The 16716-nt window shown below is 44.5% G+C and overlaps 2 protein-coding genes across 3 annotated transcripts in view; one reads left to right on the top strand and one right to left on the bottom strand.

Moving 5' to 3' along the window:
• Positions 1 to 7: 7 nt before the first annotated feature.
• On the top strand, positions 8 to 5309 carry ift27 (intraflagellar transport 27 homolog (Chlamydomonas)). Of its 2 annotated transcripts, none has more exons than XM_019862286.1 (7): positions 8 to 169; positions 582 to 661; positions 2906 to 2965; positions 4085 to 4144; positions 4229 to 4346; positions 4841 to 4950; positions 5140 to 5309. In XM_019862286.1, exons 1-7 carry the CDS (start codon positions 136 to 138, stop codon positions 5242 to 5244), a joined length of 567 nt encoding a protein of 188 aa, XP_019717845.1. In that variant the 5' UTR covers positions 8 to 135; the 3' UTR covers positions 5245 to 5309. The 2 variants fall into 2 exon arrangements, with proteins under 2 accessions (XP_019717845.1, XP_019717846.1); XM_019862287.1 differs by lacking the exon at positions 8 to 169 and adding an exon at positions 245 to 493.
• A 2634-nt stretch (positions 5310 to 7943) lies between these two features.
• cacng2b (calcium channel, voltage-dependent, gamma subunit 2b) overlaps positions 7944 to 16716 on the bottom strand; it is a 24264-nt gene continuing 15491 nt past the window's right edge. The window contains exons 3-4 of the mRNA XM_019862297.1: positions 12275 to 12415; positions 7944 to 9338 (exon numbers count right to left, since the gene is read on the bottom strand). Of these exons, the coding sequence (XP_019717856.1) occupies positions 8815 to 9338; positions 12275 to 12415 (665 nt within the window). The 3' untranslated portion in view covers positions 7944 to 8814. The remainder of the gene's footprint in view (positions 9339 to 12274; positions 12416 to 16716) is intronic.

Raw genomic sequence — 16716 nt, forward strand, 5'->3', positions numbered from 1 at the left:
AACGTAACCAATGAGTGTCTTCGTCAGCAGTTGCTAGGAGACATGTCGCTGAGGCGTTTGGAAGAAAATGCCATTGAAGAGAATTTAAAAAATAATAATTTGGATAACTAAACACGTTGTTAATTCCCATTTGTCATGGTGAGGTTAAGGGCAAGATGTCTGATGGTCGGTACGTTGAGTTGAACTTGCCTATCGTTATTTTAAGTGTCAGCAAAACTGAAGTTACGGTAGTTTGTGTTAGCGAAGCAGAAGCTAGCTTGCTCGCTAGCGTGCCAGTAATTTGTCTGAAGTTGGGATTTGTTGTAGTGTTTTACTCACCATTTTTACAAGTTATCTTTCAGTGTGCTCTCGCTAATGTTAGTTGCCTACTACCGCAGAGTTTACCAAGCTTTATCGAGGCGCACGTTTTAAAATTGAAACATGGCACGGCTCACCACCGGATGAAATCGATCGATCGATCGTGTGGTTTTTAATTTTCAGAGCGATTAACCAGGTAGTGAGGTGCTGTTTGTGTCGTCAGCCGTTTAGTATGATCTTTTTAATTCATTGATCCCGGTATGTCTTGGTGTGTTTGTGTATAGGAGATCCAGCAGTAGGCAAAAGTGCCCTCTCGCAGATGTTCCACAGCGATGGAACACTCTTCCAGAAGAACTACAGCATGGTGAGAACATGTCACGGGATGAAATACAAGTCAACCTTGATTTAAGAGTGACCCATTCTCAACATTTTCAACATCTGTGCTTTTGTTTGCTCGATTTTGTCGCTTTGTTGCAAGGCATTTTTTTTGGGGGGGGGGTTCCAATAGATACGTGGCATTTCAACTCATTTCAATGTTTAAAATTGATGTGCTATACAATGGTATTGATTCCTGAGCTTGGTCGTGGAACAATTCAAACTCACTGCACCACCGTACATTAAATCCATCCATCCATAATCTGAACTGTTTATACTGACGAGGGTCGCAGGCATGCTGGAGCCTATTCCATCTGTCTTCGGGCAGTAGACGGGGTACACCCTCAACTGGTTTCCAGACAATCGCAGGGCACACATCGACAAACAACCATTTGCGCTCACCATCACACCTTGGGACAAGATATCCCTCGCTAGACCCTCAGATTCTTGAGACCTTTTTTAAACCACATATGTTCCAACTCTAATCTCATTACATACTGCTCATCTCCCCAGAACCTGTTTTTTTCCGGACACTCATACTATCCAGAGGAGAAACCAGACACGACTCACATGGCACCTGCGCAATATTTCCAGGAATTTATTCACAGCACATATAGAATTCAACACTTTCAGAGATGTGACATCACACCTTGGGATCTGTGGAAGGCAATCCAGTCTGGACTAATGGCCAGAGGAAAAGAGCGGGACGACATTGGATTGAAAAATTGAAAATGGTCCACCCCAGTAGTCCGAACAAACTTAAATTTAGGCCTAACGATCTCAGGCTACTGACGATTGGTGCGCCACGCCATTAGCTGAGATGTAGCAGATTTTTCTGAAAGACTACTTGGCCACTACACTACCAAATCTTTTTCGGAACAAATGACTCTTGGACTCATGATATCCATACATGCAGATTTCAACTGGGTTGGACATACAGTCGAACCTCATTACATCGTACCCGAGGGACATAACGAATCTGTACGTTATCACGGTAGTTCGTTGTAACCATTTCCAATAAAATGGTTGCCAACTACGATGTATAATACAGTATGAATATTTGTAGATGTAAAAACATTAACAATACAGCACAAACATGCATCAGATCCCGAAGCAGACACCCTGTCCCTCAACGCTACAGTTGAAGATGACACTGAAGTCCAACCCCCTCACCCAAAACCCCAACCTTCCCCTGACGCCAGATCTTAAATCAAACCCCCGAACCCTTGCAAAGATGTTTGTCTTGCCTCTGCTTTGGAGATGTCAGAAGCAACCACTGGCTTCATCAAATCCCCTCTCCCGTCTTCTTCGCTGCTTCGCCATGAAGGCCAGCGCAGGCCAGCGGCCATTCCGCTCACGTCCTCCTTTTTGTTGAAAATGTCAGGCGGGCTGTTAGCGAGATTCGCAGTGTTATTTGCCGGCAACGGGGCCTTCATTGGCATTCTGGAGAGATGCTTTCTGCACCTCACGGTAGCTCATTAGAGCGCCGCTACAGTGTGTGTTCATGTGTTTGCACGCGCGTGTGTGTGAGACTGTGGAAAAAGCTAAAGTTGTATGTGGTAAATTACACAAGTTTTTGAAGGTCAGGCAAAGGTTGTTTGCCGCAGCTTCGAGTAATTCTTGCTCGAGTGAAAAACCACAAGTAGTTGACGCCCACCTTAATGCGTCTGAAATTGCCTGCATTCACAGTGTCAACCATTAAATATACCATCAAATCTGATCCCACAGTAAAACGATGATGTTAATTATCTATTAATCTGTCAATTATTTTGCCGATGAATCATATAAATGTTTTAATTTCCCTCCTTTACTCAAAAACGGGACATGGGGTCAAATTGACAGGATAGAAAATGCACAACAACATAAGTTAGCTATGATTTGGCTTCTGCTCTGGTCCGTAACATGTCAGAAAAAGTGAAGCCAGCGTTTTGATTTTAGTTTTCAACTCAACCAAAGAGAGTCAGTCGGCTTTCGTGGAGGGCGACTGAAATGCCGACTGAGCATTGGGACCGTTTTAAATCGAAAGAGCTATCGAAGTGATTCATCGCTCATCAAAAGTATTGATCGATTCATTTGACAGTCAATTCGCTGTCGATTAATCATTGAGTCACGTCATTTTGGGTTTCCGAAGACTCTCTTATGATGTTTTCCACCAACAAGCGCACAGACACACAGAGGGAGTGTTTACTTAGCGTCTTAATTATGAGGGTGGTTGTGTTTGTTTGTTTGACAGACGACCGGAGTGGAGCTGCTTATCAAAAGTGTCAACATCCCCGAGAGCGGCGACAGCGTGGTGAGCCCGCTCATTGTCTCGCTAATAAACACCTGCTGCCACATCGATGGGACAAAGCCACGTACTCAGCTGGCTAGTCGCCACGAACTGCTGCCGTTGTCTTCGGAAGCCTTTTACAAATCCACATTATCACTCGTTGACAAACAGATACTCGTATAGAAAGCCGAACGAGCTTTGCTGAGGATTTCAAACAAGGGGCCTCAAGTGAGGGGATTAAAAAAAAAAAATGTTGCCGGTATTGCAGTTTTTAAATGTTACATTAAAGGTTTACAGCTCGTGGTAAGGTTTCACAATTGGGGTTTAGGGTTTAGGCCAGGGTTAGGGCGGGTTGCAACAACAAGGTTTTCATTGTGTTTTAAAGTTAAACCTGACTGGTGCAATCCAGCCTGAGTGTTTTAAAGTAAGGTTTCCAAACAGGCTCTCCGGTTAGGGTCTCAGGACAAGGGTAGAATTTTCAAATTTGAGTTTTAAGACAGGGTTGTTGTTTCAAGTAAGGATTGGTGTGTTTAAGTAGGGTTTCAAGATAGCGTTAGGGTGGCAACTTCGGGTTTCAAATGAGACTTTCAAGCCAGAGTTAGGCTTGTAAATTACGGGTTCAAGCCAGAACTAGGTCTTCAAATGTACATTGCAATCAGGGTTTCAAGACAGGTTTGTGGTTTTAAATTAGGATTAGTGTTTTAAAGTAAGATTTCAAGACAGCGTTAGGGTGTCAAATTGTGGTTTCAAATTATGCTTTGTAGCCGGGGTTCGGCTTTTAAATGAGGGTTTCAAGTCACATTTTGGGTTTCAAATGAGGGTTTCACAACAGAACTGGTGTTCCACGCCACACTTAGTGTAAAAGTAGGCTCTCGACACTATATTAGGGTTCCAAATTTAGGTTGGGGTTTTAGGGTTAGCGCTTTGAAGTATGGCTTCAAGATAAGGTAAGAGTGTCAAGTGAGGTTTCAAACCAGGGTTAGGCCTCCAGAATCAGGGTTTGAAAGCAGAATTCGGGGTTTTAGTTCATGATTTCAAATGACTGTTTTCAGCCATGAACGGGACTTCTAAATAGGGTTTGAAAATAAACTCTCTCGAGTTCAAAAATGCTGCAACGTGAACCAAACATTGTTTGACTTAAAGGAGCTTTACATCATCGACTCTGCGGGGAAGGAATCCTTGGTGGAAGCCAACGAGAAAATGGTGAGACACCAACGCAGACTGCAGCCGAATGTGATTTGAGGTCTTTCCATGACGATAATGCGATTGTCCGTCCTCTGTGTGCAGTGGGGGGTGCCGTCTCTGCTGTGCCTGGTGTTTGACCTGGCCAGTGAGCGCTCCTTCGGCAGCTGCGCTCGATGGATGGAGAGGGTCCGCACTCACTGCAAGGGTCTTCAGGTTCCCGGTAATGTCGGCCGACCTTGGCCAACGGGCGACCCCGGTTGCTGTGAACAGTATAGCGATGACATCCGTTGTTGTACACTTGCGGCCCGCCACGCACCGAGTGATGCAGCCGTATGCGGATGAACTCTCGCGCAGCGTGCGGGGTTCAGCAACTACTTTTCACAAGTGTAGTACAGTGTCATCCGCATCGAGCAGGCAGTTAACACGACGACAACAGTCAGGAAGGTTGTTTTTGGACATACGTTGTGAACAATAAGAGACCTAAAATGGAGCCTTGATGCACTCCTGGGTTATTTGAACGCGGAACGTCTCTCATCTTAACACTCTGTTCTCTACCTTGCGAGTAGGTCTTAAACCACATCAGAGCTGCAGGTGACATTTTAAACGGCTGCATTTTTTTCATAATGATGCAATGGTCCCACTCATTACCTTTCGCCGAGTTTCAAGTCAAGGTAACAATGCTTTGAAGTAGCATGACGTGTGTGTTTTTGTCAGGGGTTCTGGTGGGCAACAAATGTGACCTGTCGGCCAGGAGGGAGGTGCCAACGTCCGTGGCCCAGGAGTGGGCCCAAAGCCAGGGGCTGGAGTACCACGAAACCTCTGCCGTGAGTGCACACAAACCCTCAAATCCGCATCATTAGGTTCACCAATACCATTTACTCCCAAGTCAAAACATTTTCCAAATAGTTCCTCCATTCACAAGGAGACCATTTTGCATTGGAGTCGATCAGAATGTAGAGCTGTTCCTAATGTTGTGGCAGCATTGGTTGACATGGTTGTCATGTGTGTTGCAGAAGGAGATGGAGAAATGTGACGCCCCTCTCCTCAGCTTAGCCCGGGCCTTTCACGCTCTCTACCAGGAACGCAGAGAGGCCATACAGAACCTGAGTCCAGGCTAGACACACACACACACACACACACACACACACACACACACACACACACACACACACACACACACACACACACACACACAAAGTATTTTGATACGCGTGCTAATTTAAAAAAAAAAAATCAATCCCGTTTTTTTTTCACTGTGTGTTAGGATTTCAAATTATGGTTTGAAGTTAGGGTTTGGCTTTGAGATTAGGGTTTGAAAGCTGACATTTGCATGTTTTAAAACAAGTACAGTACATTCAACTAAAGCAGGGTTTCAAGAAATGCTTATCTAATGGGGGAAAAAAAGAGATGTGTTTCAAAGTCTGCTGCTTCTAGTTTTCTTCAATGTAGTCTGATTTGTTATTTATTTGTTGTTTTACTGTTGTATATGTTAGTGTTTGTGTTTGTTTGTGTTCCCGAGCTACATGCAAAAAAACCCAAAAGTTGAGTGCATATGAATGGCACATCTGGTAACTAACCCCTTCTACCTTCCACCTTAGAAAAACAAAAGAGGCTCAATTTAAAAAAAAAAAAACCACTTGTGGTATTTTTGCTGTTCTTAAAAATAAAGTGTTTCAAGTGACACAGTCTGCTTTGCGTTCTCACAGGACTGACACTCTTATTTTTATTTCTTTATTTTTTAAAATTTCAATTTCCATCTTAAAATGCAAAGACCGAATGATGCGTGGGTTGACAATACAGCTTGATGATGACATTCGGGAGCCTCCGCTCCAGTGGTGGGCAGTGTGGAGCTTTTTGAGTCATCCTCTCTGGGCTGTAGCTTACCCAACCCCCAACCCCCCCTGCTCGGATCACAGCAGCACTGCAGGGAGACATGCCGGCGCTGTGATCATTACATCGGGGGTGGGGGGAGCGAGCGAGCCGAGGGCAAGACGGGAGGCGTACGATGCAATGCAGCAGGCCGCACGGAGGAAGACCGCACTGACATTTATTCCGCAGCTGAGGGCGCCTGCCGCTTAGAGGCGGGGAGTCGCAGAGGGCGCTAAAAAGAGATTAGCTTGAAACCTCCCGTTCCCACCACACAAACCGCAGTGCGATGCTTTCTGTGGTCAAAACAGAAATGAACCTGGGACTTTTTGGACAAGCACAGTCTGTGGGGTCTCCCTTCCACCATGAAAGCCTAAATTACCCCCGAAGGTGTTACAAATGTGAGGTCTTAAATTTGCCCCAAGTGCTCTTAAAAAGGAACTTTCAAGTCTTGATTGTGAATTCTTCATGTGTGGTTCGGTTCCGTTTGGGATGGGATGTTATGGCACACTCCAAGTAAGCGTTTGCCAGCGTTTTCAACCCATATTGTCTCGGTTTGTCCAGTGCCTTGCACGACAGAATTGTATGGTGGAAAGTCTGAAATAAAATTACGGCCTAAATTGTTGAGTGATTTTCAAAAAGGTCTTGTCACAACTGGACTTTCCTAATCCTCGAGATGCATGCTTTGGGTGGCCTAATTCTGCGCTGTCCAAACTTTTTCGTTTGATGGCCGGCTACAGAAAAATGGAAGGATGAAAGGGCCGCCTTAAAATTCGTCAACACGCTAATGTCAGTCAAGAAAGCAATGACATCTTGTTTGCACGTCGAATTAATTTCATCCGCTGTCTGTTAAAAGGTGTTGAGGCAAACAGTTGAGGATTTTTTTTAGCGGGGGAGGGGTAGTCAACAGCTTTGCACTGAACAGCAGCCGAATCCCATCTCCATATTCAGTACCAAAAAAAAAGACACTCTAGTTAGGTGACCATTTTTCAAACAGTTACTTGAAGATCATTCATATGTGATGACTTCAAAAATCAGCCATGGAGCACAAAGTGGAAGAAATTACAGTATTTTTGCCCTCAAAACCGAATGACCTTTATTTACTACCGTGTTTTGAAGATAAAGTGTGTTATTTCTTTATTTATTTTATTTATTTATTTTTTTGTCATAAATGGTTTATTTGTATCTTCGTTAAAGAGTACACCCACGCCACCTTTGCCTTTTTTTAAACTCACCTTGTGGCCCATGTCAAAGGTCATTGTTAGTGTTTCCTTATTTATTTTTGGCCATGTCGCGGGCCGCTGAAAAATGGCTGGCGGGCCGCAGATGGCCCCCGGGCCGGAGTTGTTTTAGTCTTCTCTTCTCATTTGACTCCCTTGTCTTGTTGATGTTTTTTAAGACCACGCAGAGACACATTGTGTTGCCTACAGGGGGTTCAGTGTTTATTCATCGTCAGGACTTGATGCATCCAAGTTCAGAATCATTCAGTTTTGGCACCTTGAAAGACATTACGCTTGTTCAGTTTTGTTTTGTTTTCTGTTTCTTTTAAATCGTCATTTACAACAATACAATGCAAGAATCAAAGGACAAGAAAACCCCAAAAATGAGACAAAATAAGACTAATCATATTCATAATCATCATAAGGCTGTGTGAGATGGAAAATAAGAAAGGATGGCATGAAAAGCTCTTCAAAAACTTGCTCTCTTTGTCCGAAGCATCGGGGTGAAGCCTCCGGCCTCTAAAAGTCCCTCCCAAACAAACTAAAAAAATAAAACGGAAAATAACGACACAGTACTGTCACATTAAGTTCTACCGGTACTTTGTCTCGCCTGCTGCCTTTTACTTGACATCTTTGTTCAAAAACAAGATGTTTCTGAAACGCAGATTGGATGATTTGGAGTTGCATGCATGTAAAATCTTTTTTTTTATTCTTTTTTTCTTTTTCTTATATTTATTTTTTTTTTGTTTTGTTAAAGTGTTTTTAGGGACTCCATGTTGTCTGTCGCATTGTCCACAGTCGTCTTCATTCATCGGCTCAGAAGTTCACCCCAACCCCCGCCCCTCCGGCAGTTCATTGTCCCTGAACCAAAATGGCAGCCGGATTTTTGGCGGAAGGCCAAGAGGTCATCAAGTTATTTTATTTATTTCTTTATTAATTTTTTAGTGTAAAAAATGTGGTATCCGTAACGCACACAAAGCCTTTTTCTCGGACAAATGTCTTGTCCGAATTTGCTTCCGTTAGCATTTCTCTGAGCATCGCTACTTTATTATGTTTTTTCTCGTTGCGCCAGGAAAGTGGTCATGACGTATTAACTAGTATACTAGTATGTTGAATATATAATCATTATTACATTTTTTTTTTTTTTGCGGCCCCTGGAGTGCTCTCCGCTCAAATCGTACACCGCAGTGGTTCACAGTATTTATGCAAAGCAAGAAGAAAATCAGGAAGATATCGAAACTAAGGAGACAAACCGGAAGTTGTCAGGGGAGGTTGGGGAGCAGGGGGCAAACCCCATTTTTCACCAGACCAGACCAGAGGAAGAGTAAAAAATATAACGTGGCCTTTCGGATTGGACAGACCACGCCCAATCCCCCTTTTCCACTCGGCCCACACCCACCCCTTCAAATCTTTACAAACATCAAATTGTTAAACGAGGGTAGATGGGGGGACAAAAATCATGCATGTTTCTTTTGCTTCTGTGCATTTTCCCCCCGCTTCTGTCAAACAGAAAGCAAAGTGCCAGACCCTCCGTTAGACCTTGACATTTTCTCCCCACCTCACCCCCTCCCCGAAGTGCCCCTTTGGAAGTGTCCGAGAGTTTCACACAGGCGTGGTACGCCGATTGGCGGCATTGCTCGAGTCTTTCAGGTCTTTCTGGATGCAGTTGTGGACCTGCAGGAAGTTGTGGTCCCTCTCCGTGGAGTTATAGGTGGCCGTGGGCGTGCCCGTCTGGCCCTTGGGCAGCGTGTACATGGACAGCTCGGTGGAGGGCAGCGTCCCAAAGGCCTTGAGGCCCACCGGCGAGGCTTCGCGCGAGTGCGACGGGTCGGTGGAGTGGGACGAGGAGCGCGAGCGACGGCGGTAGCGATAGCGGTAGCTGGGGATGCGCGTGATGGCGGCGCCCTGGAGGTAGTCGGCGGCCCGCACGCCCACGCGCAGCTCCCGGTGGCGGTCGATGAACATGTGCACGGCCAGCACGCCCACCATCTCTGCCATGATGAAGGAGAGCGCGCCGAAGTAGAAGGACCAGCCGTAGGAGTAGCTGTTCTTCTTGGAGTCGCTCTTGGAAGGGTCGCCGGCGTTGGCTGATATGTACACGATGATGCCGATGATGTTGCTTAAGCCTAAGGGAGAGGAGATCAGATGAGGCCGATGGAAAAGGTTGGGCGCCACGCGGCCAAAGGCCCCCCCGTCCGTCTCCTTGATGACGTTTGATGAGCGCGGATTGAGATATCGATCTTCATATGAGCACCTTTTTAGTTTTCGAGTGACAACCTCAAGAGTCAAAGACCTTGGATGGCTCTTTACAATTAGCCGGCTTGCTACCTACGCCGCTATTTAGGTCTGAGCCTGAAACACCCACTGGAATTTAAGCGGAAATGTTTCGATCCCTGGAACCCTTCCACTTGATTTCATTAACCTTGAGAAAAACTGGACCCAAATACTGGACTGGAAAACACTGTTCCACCAAGAGGCACAATGCGATTTGGTTCATCTTACATTTTCATTGTGAAAATGTTGTAAAAGGTACCAAAATAACGCATCCATATCGACTTTTGTCATTCCTCGATTGGTGCTTAATTCATTGTATATACAGTACTAGGGGTGCCCGATACGTCGATCAATCGATAGCCCGCAAACTGTCGATTGCAGATCATATATTTTGGTGTTCGTGCACACTGCACCCTAAGCATCCTATCAGTTTCACTTTAACAAAAAAAAAAAAAAAGTATTAAAAAAATAAAATGCAAAAGCAGGTCACCTTTAACCGACGGTGGCGCATGAGCTGCCTCACCGGAAGTTGTTTGCAGTCAGCAGTCTGCAATTGCGATCAGTGTTATCGCGATCTATCTTTTTTTCTCCACTCAGGTTGGCAGTGATTTCCTTCTCACAAACTCTTGTATCTATTTTATTTTTCTGTTTCGTTCACGTTAGAGGCCAATACGGCGGTGCGGAACCGGGGCGATCGCGGGAGGTTGGTTGCTTGAAAAGTAGCTCCCCTGTGATAGATCCGATACATTTCCATTGTCAAATGCTGCCACAATCAACGCACCGGAGGATAATCGTTCAGGCTAATCTTTCGAGACACTTGATTATCGGGCCTTTGCTTTGAGGGGGATGATGGGGACTGAAGCAACCAAAATCACCATCGTTGCAGTAGTTTTGGCTCACTAATTCGAGACCGGTCTTTACACAAGTACCTTTTTGGATTTAGCGAGACAACCTCTGGAACAGGGCTGCCCAAGTTTGGTTCTCGAGAGCAGCTATCCAGCCTGTTTTCGATGTTTCCCTCTGTTGCAGGAGGGGAGACATTGAAAACAGGCTGGATAGAGGCTTCCAAAGACCGGACTTGGACATCCCTGATCTACAGTTTGTGCTGCGGCACAGCGGCGATCAGCTGATAAAGGAGGGGAAAAAGAAGAAAAACTCAGTTCTGCTCTACTTTACAGACCCCACGTTTTCAGAAGTGGTTTTTCTCTTCTCCTTTTCTTGGAGCTTTTCCCAGGCGACCAATCCCCCACCCCGTGCCCTGACATTGTCGCTTATTTCCCTTTGCGCCACTGTAAGAATGTTCAAATGGTGTAGGGGGGGAGGAAAACAAAAAACAAACAAAACAAAAAAAAACGCTCATCTGTCCTCTATTTTGGTCAGCTGCGCTTTAGTGCCCTTGCCAGAAATAGATGCATGGACAAAAAAAAAAAAAAGCGGACAGGCGGATAGTAAAGACAAATGTTGTCATCTGGGAAGAGACTTCAGCTCACCCGTGACCAGAAAAGAAAAAGATAGATGATGGATGAGACGATCGAAGGGTGCAAGGATGGATGGAGAAGACAAGCTCTTATTTATCTTCTTCACCTTTCACAAATTTGTGACAATGGAAACACAAGAAGAACTCAACCAAAGGTTGCCAACAATCGGCACCGACGGCGATTTCCGTCCCTTTCACACATTTGGAAAAAAAAAAGGAAAAGTCGAACCAACTTGGGCTTCATCCTCCCAAGACCAAACACCCAGCGACCGCTCGGCGGTACGTTGCCTCCACATTAATTCCGAAAGACAGGGGGCACCCGAGGGCGGCCGTGTTGTGAGCTTTTCTGCGGTTTGGTTCTAGGCCGCGGCCCAGTGGGCTGCACCAGATAAATCGCGCTCACCCTTCTAAGTCACGCTTTTTGCTCTCTCTCGCTCTCTCTCTTCCTCGCCCTCAATGTCTGCCTCTCTCGCCGCTGTTGCTAGGCTAAGAGGAGCCACTGGGATTACATGCTAAAAATAAGGTGTCCCTGATCCTCTTCTTTTTTTTTCTCTTCTCAGATACATCTCAATCACACTTCTCAGACTTTACCTCACTTTTTTTTTGCCTTTATTTGCAGTTTGCCCCTCTTTTCATTTCCATTGGTGGAGGTACCACAACAACTGATCTGTAATCACCAAATGCTGCTTCATTTGGTTTGGTTCTGGTTCTGAGAAGACACAATTGACCCGTACCGGCCGACTTGAGGGGTCCGGGTGCTTCGTACGGTGCATCTTGCAAGTACTTTGGTCCAAGACCATTTTGAGATTGATAGAGCAGCAGCCAGATTTTAAAATCAATTTGTGAGGACTGGTGTGATGCGGTCCAGTTTCCCGAGTGAATATAAGGACTCTGGCGGCAGCATTTTAAATCGTCTGCAGCTGCTTCATTGATGATGATCATTTTTTCAATATTTAAGTACAGTATTACAGTCCTCTAGCCTACTGAAAATAAAAGCATGGTTTGGTTCATCTTACGTTTCAATTGTAAAAAAAAAAAAATGAAAGGCACCAATTTGTGATAGGAAGCTTGGTACGGTTTATTTCCTTTATATCTTCCCAAATTGTGAAAGGTACTATCATCACTAATTGGTACCTATATTTCTTGAGGCCTTGTGGAGTCGTATCTTATCGTAACTTTTTTTGGGTGGAGGGGGTGGCGGCATCGGTATCGGTCTTGGTATTTCTTTCTCGTCACATGAACACCGATTCATCATGTCGTTGGATTGCCATCCTGCAATTGTCATATTCCTAAAAACAATCCGGTGCTCACCTGCTGAGACAAAGAGGATGCCGGCGCTGAGGATGATGTTGTGGCGCGACTTGTAGAACTCGCTGGCAGCGATGCAGAGCCCCCCCATGAATAGCAGGATGACGCTCATGATGGGGAAGATGCTGGAGGCTCGCACCGCACCTTCAAAAACACAAAAAGCCCAGCAGGTTGTAAGCATCGATCGTTTCGTCGTGAAATCCTCATCGAAAGGACCTTTCGGTTGGAAAAATTTGGGTTAGGTTCTCTCAAAAATGACAAAAAAAGCACCTTACGATGGGAGGTGTCATTGCGTAGCTGGACGAATACAAAACACAAAAAAAATGGGGCTGTTGGGTTTTGTTTTTTTTTTTTTTGGATGAGCCTTACCATCTTTCCAAAGATGTGCAAGGTTGAAAAATGAGTTCTGGTGTAGGCTTGCTCTGTGAAATCCGATTGTAACTCAAACTAGGGCTTGTATTACAACGTAAACAAAAACAAAATACTCGTAACTCCAAAAATCGTTTGGGCAAGCAACCACCATGCCATCGCCATCGTCCTGATGACAGACGACGGCAAAAACACACACGGTATTCATTAATAATGACGCTAGTCATCGGATTTGTTTCATCACATTAATACAAATACTAAATCCGATCCATATGGGGATCTAGTGAAAAGCACCGCCTTCTGAACTACAAGGAAACACGTCACTCAAGTTACATCAAAACGAATAGTTTCAGTCGGAGCAAGTAAAAAGCCACCAAAACACCTCAAACTCAACGATGATTTGGGGGCATTTTGAATGGGCAAAAAAACCTCAACGCACCTTCTTTCCTCCCGCCTTTTTGTCCCCGCAGCGACTGTTTGCTCGGCGAACGGCCGCTTTCACTGATCACATTTTAAGGTGACCTCACACTTGGCGGCGCACCAAACGCACGCACACTCGCCTTCATCCTATTTGTTTTATCCCCATCTCCTCTGCTTTATCGACGTGCTGTCGCGGCAGATTGTCTTCAAGGTGGACAAGGGGCCGCACAACACACACGGTGTACGACACCAAGGGTCTGTACGCTTCAATTAAATTTGTAGCCGCGTCGCGTTTTGACACAATACAATAACATCAAATGCCTTTTTGACACCTCACATTTGGATTCGATTTGAACACGCGCACACTCGGGAGGGTCTTGATCTTGTTAGTTACTTACAGTCCATTTTATAGGACCACTAATGTCGGAGCTGCGAATGGTAAAGCGCTATTTAAAGGGTGGAATTTGCAGTCTTCATTTTTTTAAGATGGTCACGTGCAGTTTTTCCATGATTATTTTTTTAATTTATCATGCCGCGACTAAAACTAACCAGTAACAATCAGAAAAAAAATGTATTTGTCACATATTGAAGAAATCCCCAATTTACAGCAGCAAAAGGCGTGACCGAGGGATGTGTTGATCACCTCTCTTGAGTTTAAATGAATCGTACATTCCCCCAAAAATACATCGAACCGGTGACATTTCATTTTTGGCAACGTAGCTCGCCGCTTGAAGCAGAGACCAAAAAGACTACGTTCAAATCTCGTTGGCGCAGCTTCCAGACTACAAATTGCAAATTCTTGAGAACGTCTCAAAATTAATGAAGCATTTCACCGCAACTTTTTCAGTGCCCTGATTCCACTGTGATACAGTGTGCTTGCTTGAGACCAAACATTTGTTTTAAATGTGATATATATTTTTTTTTTTGTGTGAGCGTGGATGTTTGGACCAAATTTAAAGGCATGGATCTCAACAACAACAATAAAAAGTTAACTCTAAATTAGAAAATAACTTGATTGTTTAAAAATGACACTAAAACGTGTTCATGCAAATTGAGATAATCTTGCGATTTACAATTTAGGAAACCAGTGTATGGGAACATAAAATCATTTGAACAGTAATTTCGATTTTTTTTTTTTTTTTAAATTGAGGAGTGACAATTGAAAACTCGTCTTACATTAGTTAACAAAAACTTTTATCTTCAGGATCACTTAAAGAGGATGAAATTTAGACCAGGTGTGAATTCATATTGCACATCTGAAGTGCAAATTTAGACATGATGCGGATTCAGAACATGAACATTTTTGAGCGTGAATTAAAAGAAGAAAAAAAATCCTTACATTTAAAAGACAAAAAAATGTGCGCGCGCTTCATTTTTCCTTCCGTTCACTTGACGACACAGTGGTCCATTTCTTTTTGTGCTGCGTTCAACGTGAATGTGTTTTGTGTGTACACGAAATTAGAATAACGTACACGTTGCACAACACCTCCCACTCTCGACAGCTTGTCTGTTTCATCCCCTTCGCATATGCTGCATTGTGTGTGCGCGCGTGCGGTCTTGATTTACGCTTTCATTAGCTACGCTGGAGGAGAGCCTTTTAATTGCGGCTGAATTATAGAGGGAGTGGGGGGGCGCCAGGGGAGCTCCCTCTGTGTGTGCTCTTTATACAAAAAACACACACGCACACACACGCATCGATCATCCGCCCACCCACATCCTCGCTTGGTCCTGCCGAAGTGAGGTGTTTCCCATACACACTATGTACTACCTACGCATGCTAACACACACACACAAACACACACACACAAATACACACTGACACACACTCCGTCCACCCACGTGGGAGAGCCCAGCAGCAAAGAGGAACATGTGGTTGTTAAAAATGCGGCAAAACATCGACGAGGGAGATTGCTATTATAGTGTAGCAACGGCTAGCATGTTAGCGCTTGATCAATTCTCATTTGAAATGGCACCTGGCACCGTGCATTTTACTTGCATACTTGTAACGGAGTAAGCCCACTTTCTATACTCGGGTTTCTCTCTGTTGGCATGGCAACTGTTAACATTTCAATAATCCCGATTTCAAACAGTACATACAGGGTGGCATGACGTAAACGTCTTTTGGAGCTGCGGTGGCCATTTTCATACTCAGGTTGCTGCTCGCTTGCTGTATGTTGTGAACTGACAACTCCGCATGTGGTCCGGAATAACGATGAAGGATAACGGAAGAAATTTCTAGACAGAGATGTCCTTGATTTGTCCGGTTTTCTTTTCAGCAACACTGTCTTTGACGCTTTCTTAGAACCAGCGGCTGACTACAGGGCAGGATGTAAAACCTTGTGGGGACCGCCAAAGCCCTTTCTGGTCCTCTGGTTGCTGTGTTGCTCCACGTTAGCAGTTTTAGACCTGCAGTGAGAATTTTAGCCCTTGAGGGCTCAGTCAGTCAGTCGGAAGTGACAGTGACATTATGCAGCGCAGTCACCAATGGAATCCTCCACACAGCAAACATGTAAACACACACGACCAGGCGTGACTGTGTGTGTCACTATGTGTATGTGTGTTCCAGTGGTTTTCAAGCCACATTACTGGTTTAATGGTGATATGCCTCCATGTCCACAAAAATAGCCCGCCGTGACATCAGCCGGACCGATGACGTCATCGCCATCTGATGTCACGACCCCCCCCCCGCCCCTCAAAAGCTCCCCAGCGCCATCGTCGTCGCATTATGTTGCCAGGATCCGTCCGTCTAATTTTAGCAAGCAAGTGCACGTCAGAGCAAAATCGGGCAAACTTTATATCAGAACAATTTTTTTTTCCCCCTGACGTCAGTTTGGACAGATTAGCGTCTAAAATGTGCTTTGAAGGTCAAGATAGGATTTATGTCAGTAAAGTAGACTGATTTGGACTAATGTGAAAGACGTCGCGGATTACCCAACTTAACGGTTCCGAGCAAAAGACCGGAGGAGATATGTACACTCTGTGGGCAAAAGTAATGGGACAGGGCTCCTAAGAAATCACTGTTAAGTCAAGCAAGGTTCATAATCAGCAACCAAAACAAAGCTATCATTTGCGTACAAAAAGGACTCGTGTCAGGCTCATCGAATGAACCCTGCCAAGTTGAAAGGAGCAAGAATGAACGGCAAGCACAATGTCAAAGAGGCTAACATACTGAGCCAACAGTCCCGCGAGAAAAGGGGTAACTAGTTTGAAACTTACACTACTGTGTGTCTGAATGTATTTTTCGGAATTGTGGCAATTGAGAAAACAAAAACCATGCAAATGCCAAATGAAAATTAATCTATTTTTTTTAAATGGAGATATAAACTTTTGAATGCCAATTTTGAAAAATAAAAAAAACAAACAAACTTGTCAGCACACATTTCGACATGAATTCATGTCACAAAACTGATGATTTCGATGAAGTAACACGAATGTAGTCAAAACCTGTGAATGCTTGGATAAGCAAATCAAATATATACAATAAAAACCAAAAATATGAGCAGAAATTTGGACAAACAAAACACAAACATTTTGTGAGCCCGAATGTAGATAACAAAACCTTTTGAATGAATGTTAAGCGAAAATCAAAGACCACGCTGGAAGGCTCTGTTGCGTCGTATTGAAAGGGTAGGGGGTGGTGGTGTATATGGGGGGGG

Source organism: Hippocampus comes, unplaced genomic scaffold, assembly GCF_001891065.2.
Source record: "Hippocampus comes isolate QL1 unplaced genomic scaffold, H_comes_QL1_v1.1 scaffold7, whole genome shotgun sequence".
NCBI classification, from domain to species: Eukaryota; Metazoa; Chordata; class Actinopteri; order Syngnathiformes; family Syngnathidae; genus Hippocampus; species Hippocampus comes.

What these genes read in the sequence shown, in the direction of transcription:
- ift27 (XM_019862286.1), top strand. Translation starts at nt 136, where the DNA reads ATGGTGAGGTTAAGGGCAAGATGTCTGATGGTCG. An exon ending in GGCAAGATGTCTGATGGTCG is followed by an intron (nt 170 to 581) that starts GTACGTTGAGTT and finishes GTTTGTGTATAG; the next exon opens with GAGATCCAGCAGTAGGCAAA. An exon ending in CAAGGGTCTTCAGGTTCCCG is followed by an intron (nt 4,347 to 4,840) that starts GTAATGTCGGCC and finishes TGTTTTTGTCAG; the next exon opens with GGGTTCTGGTGGGCAACAAA.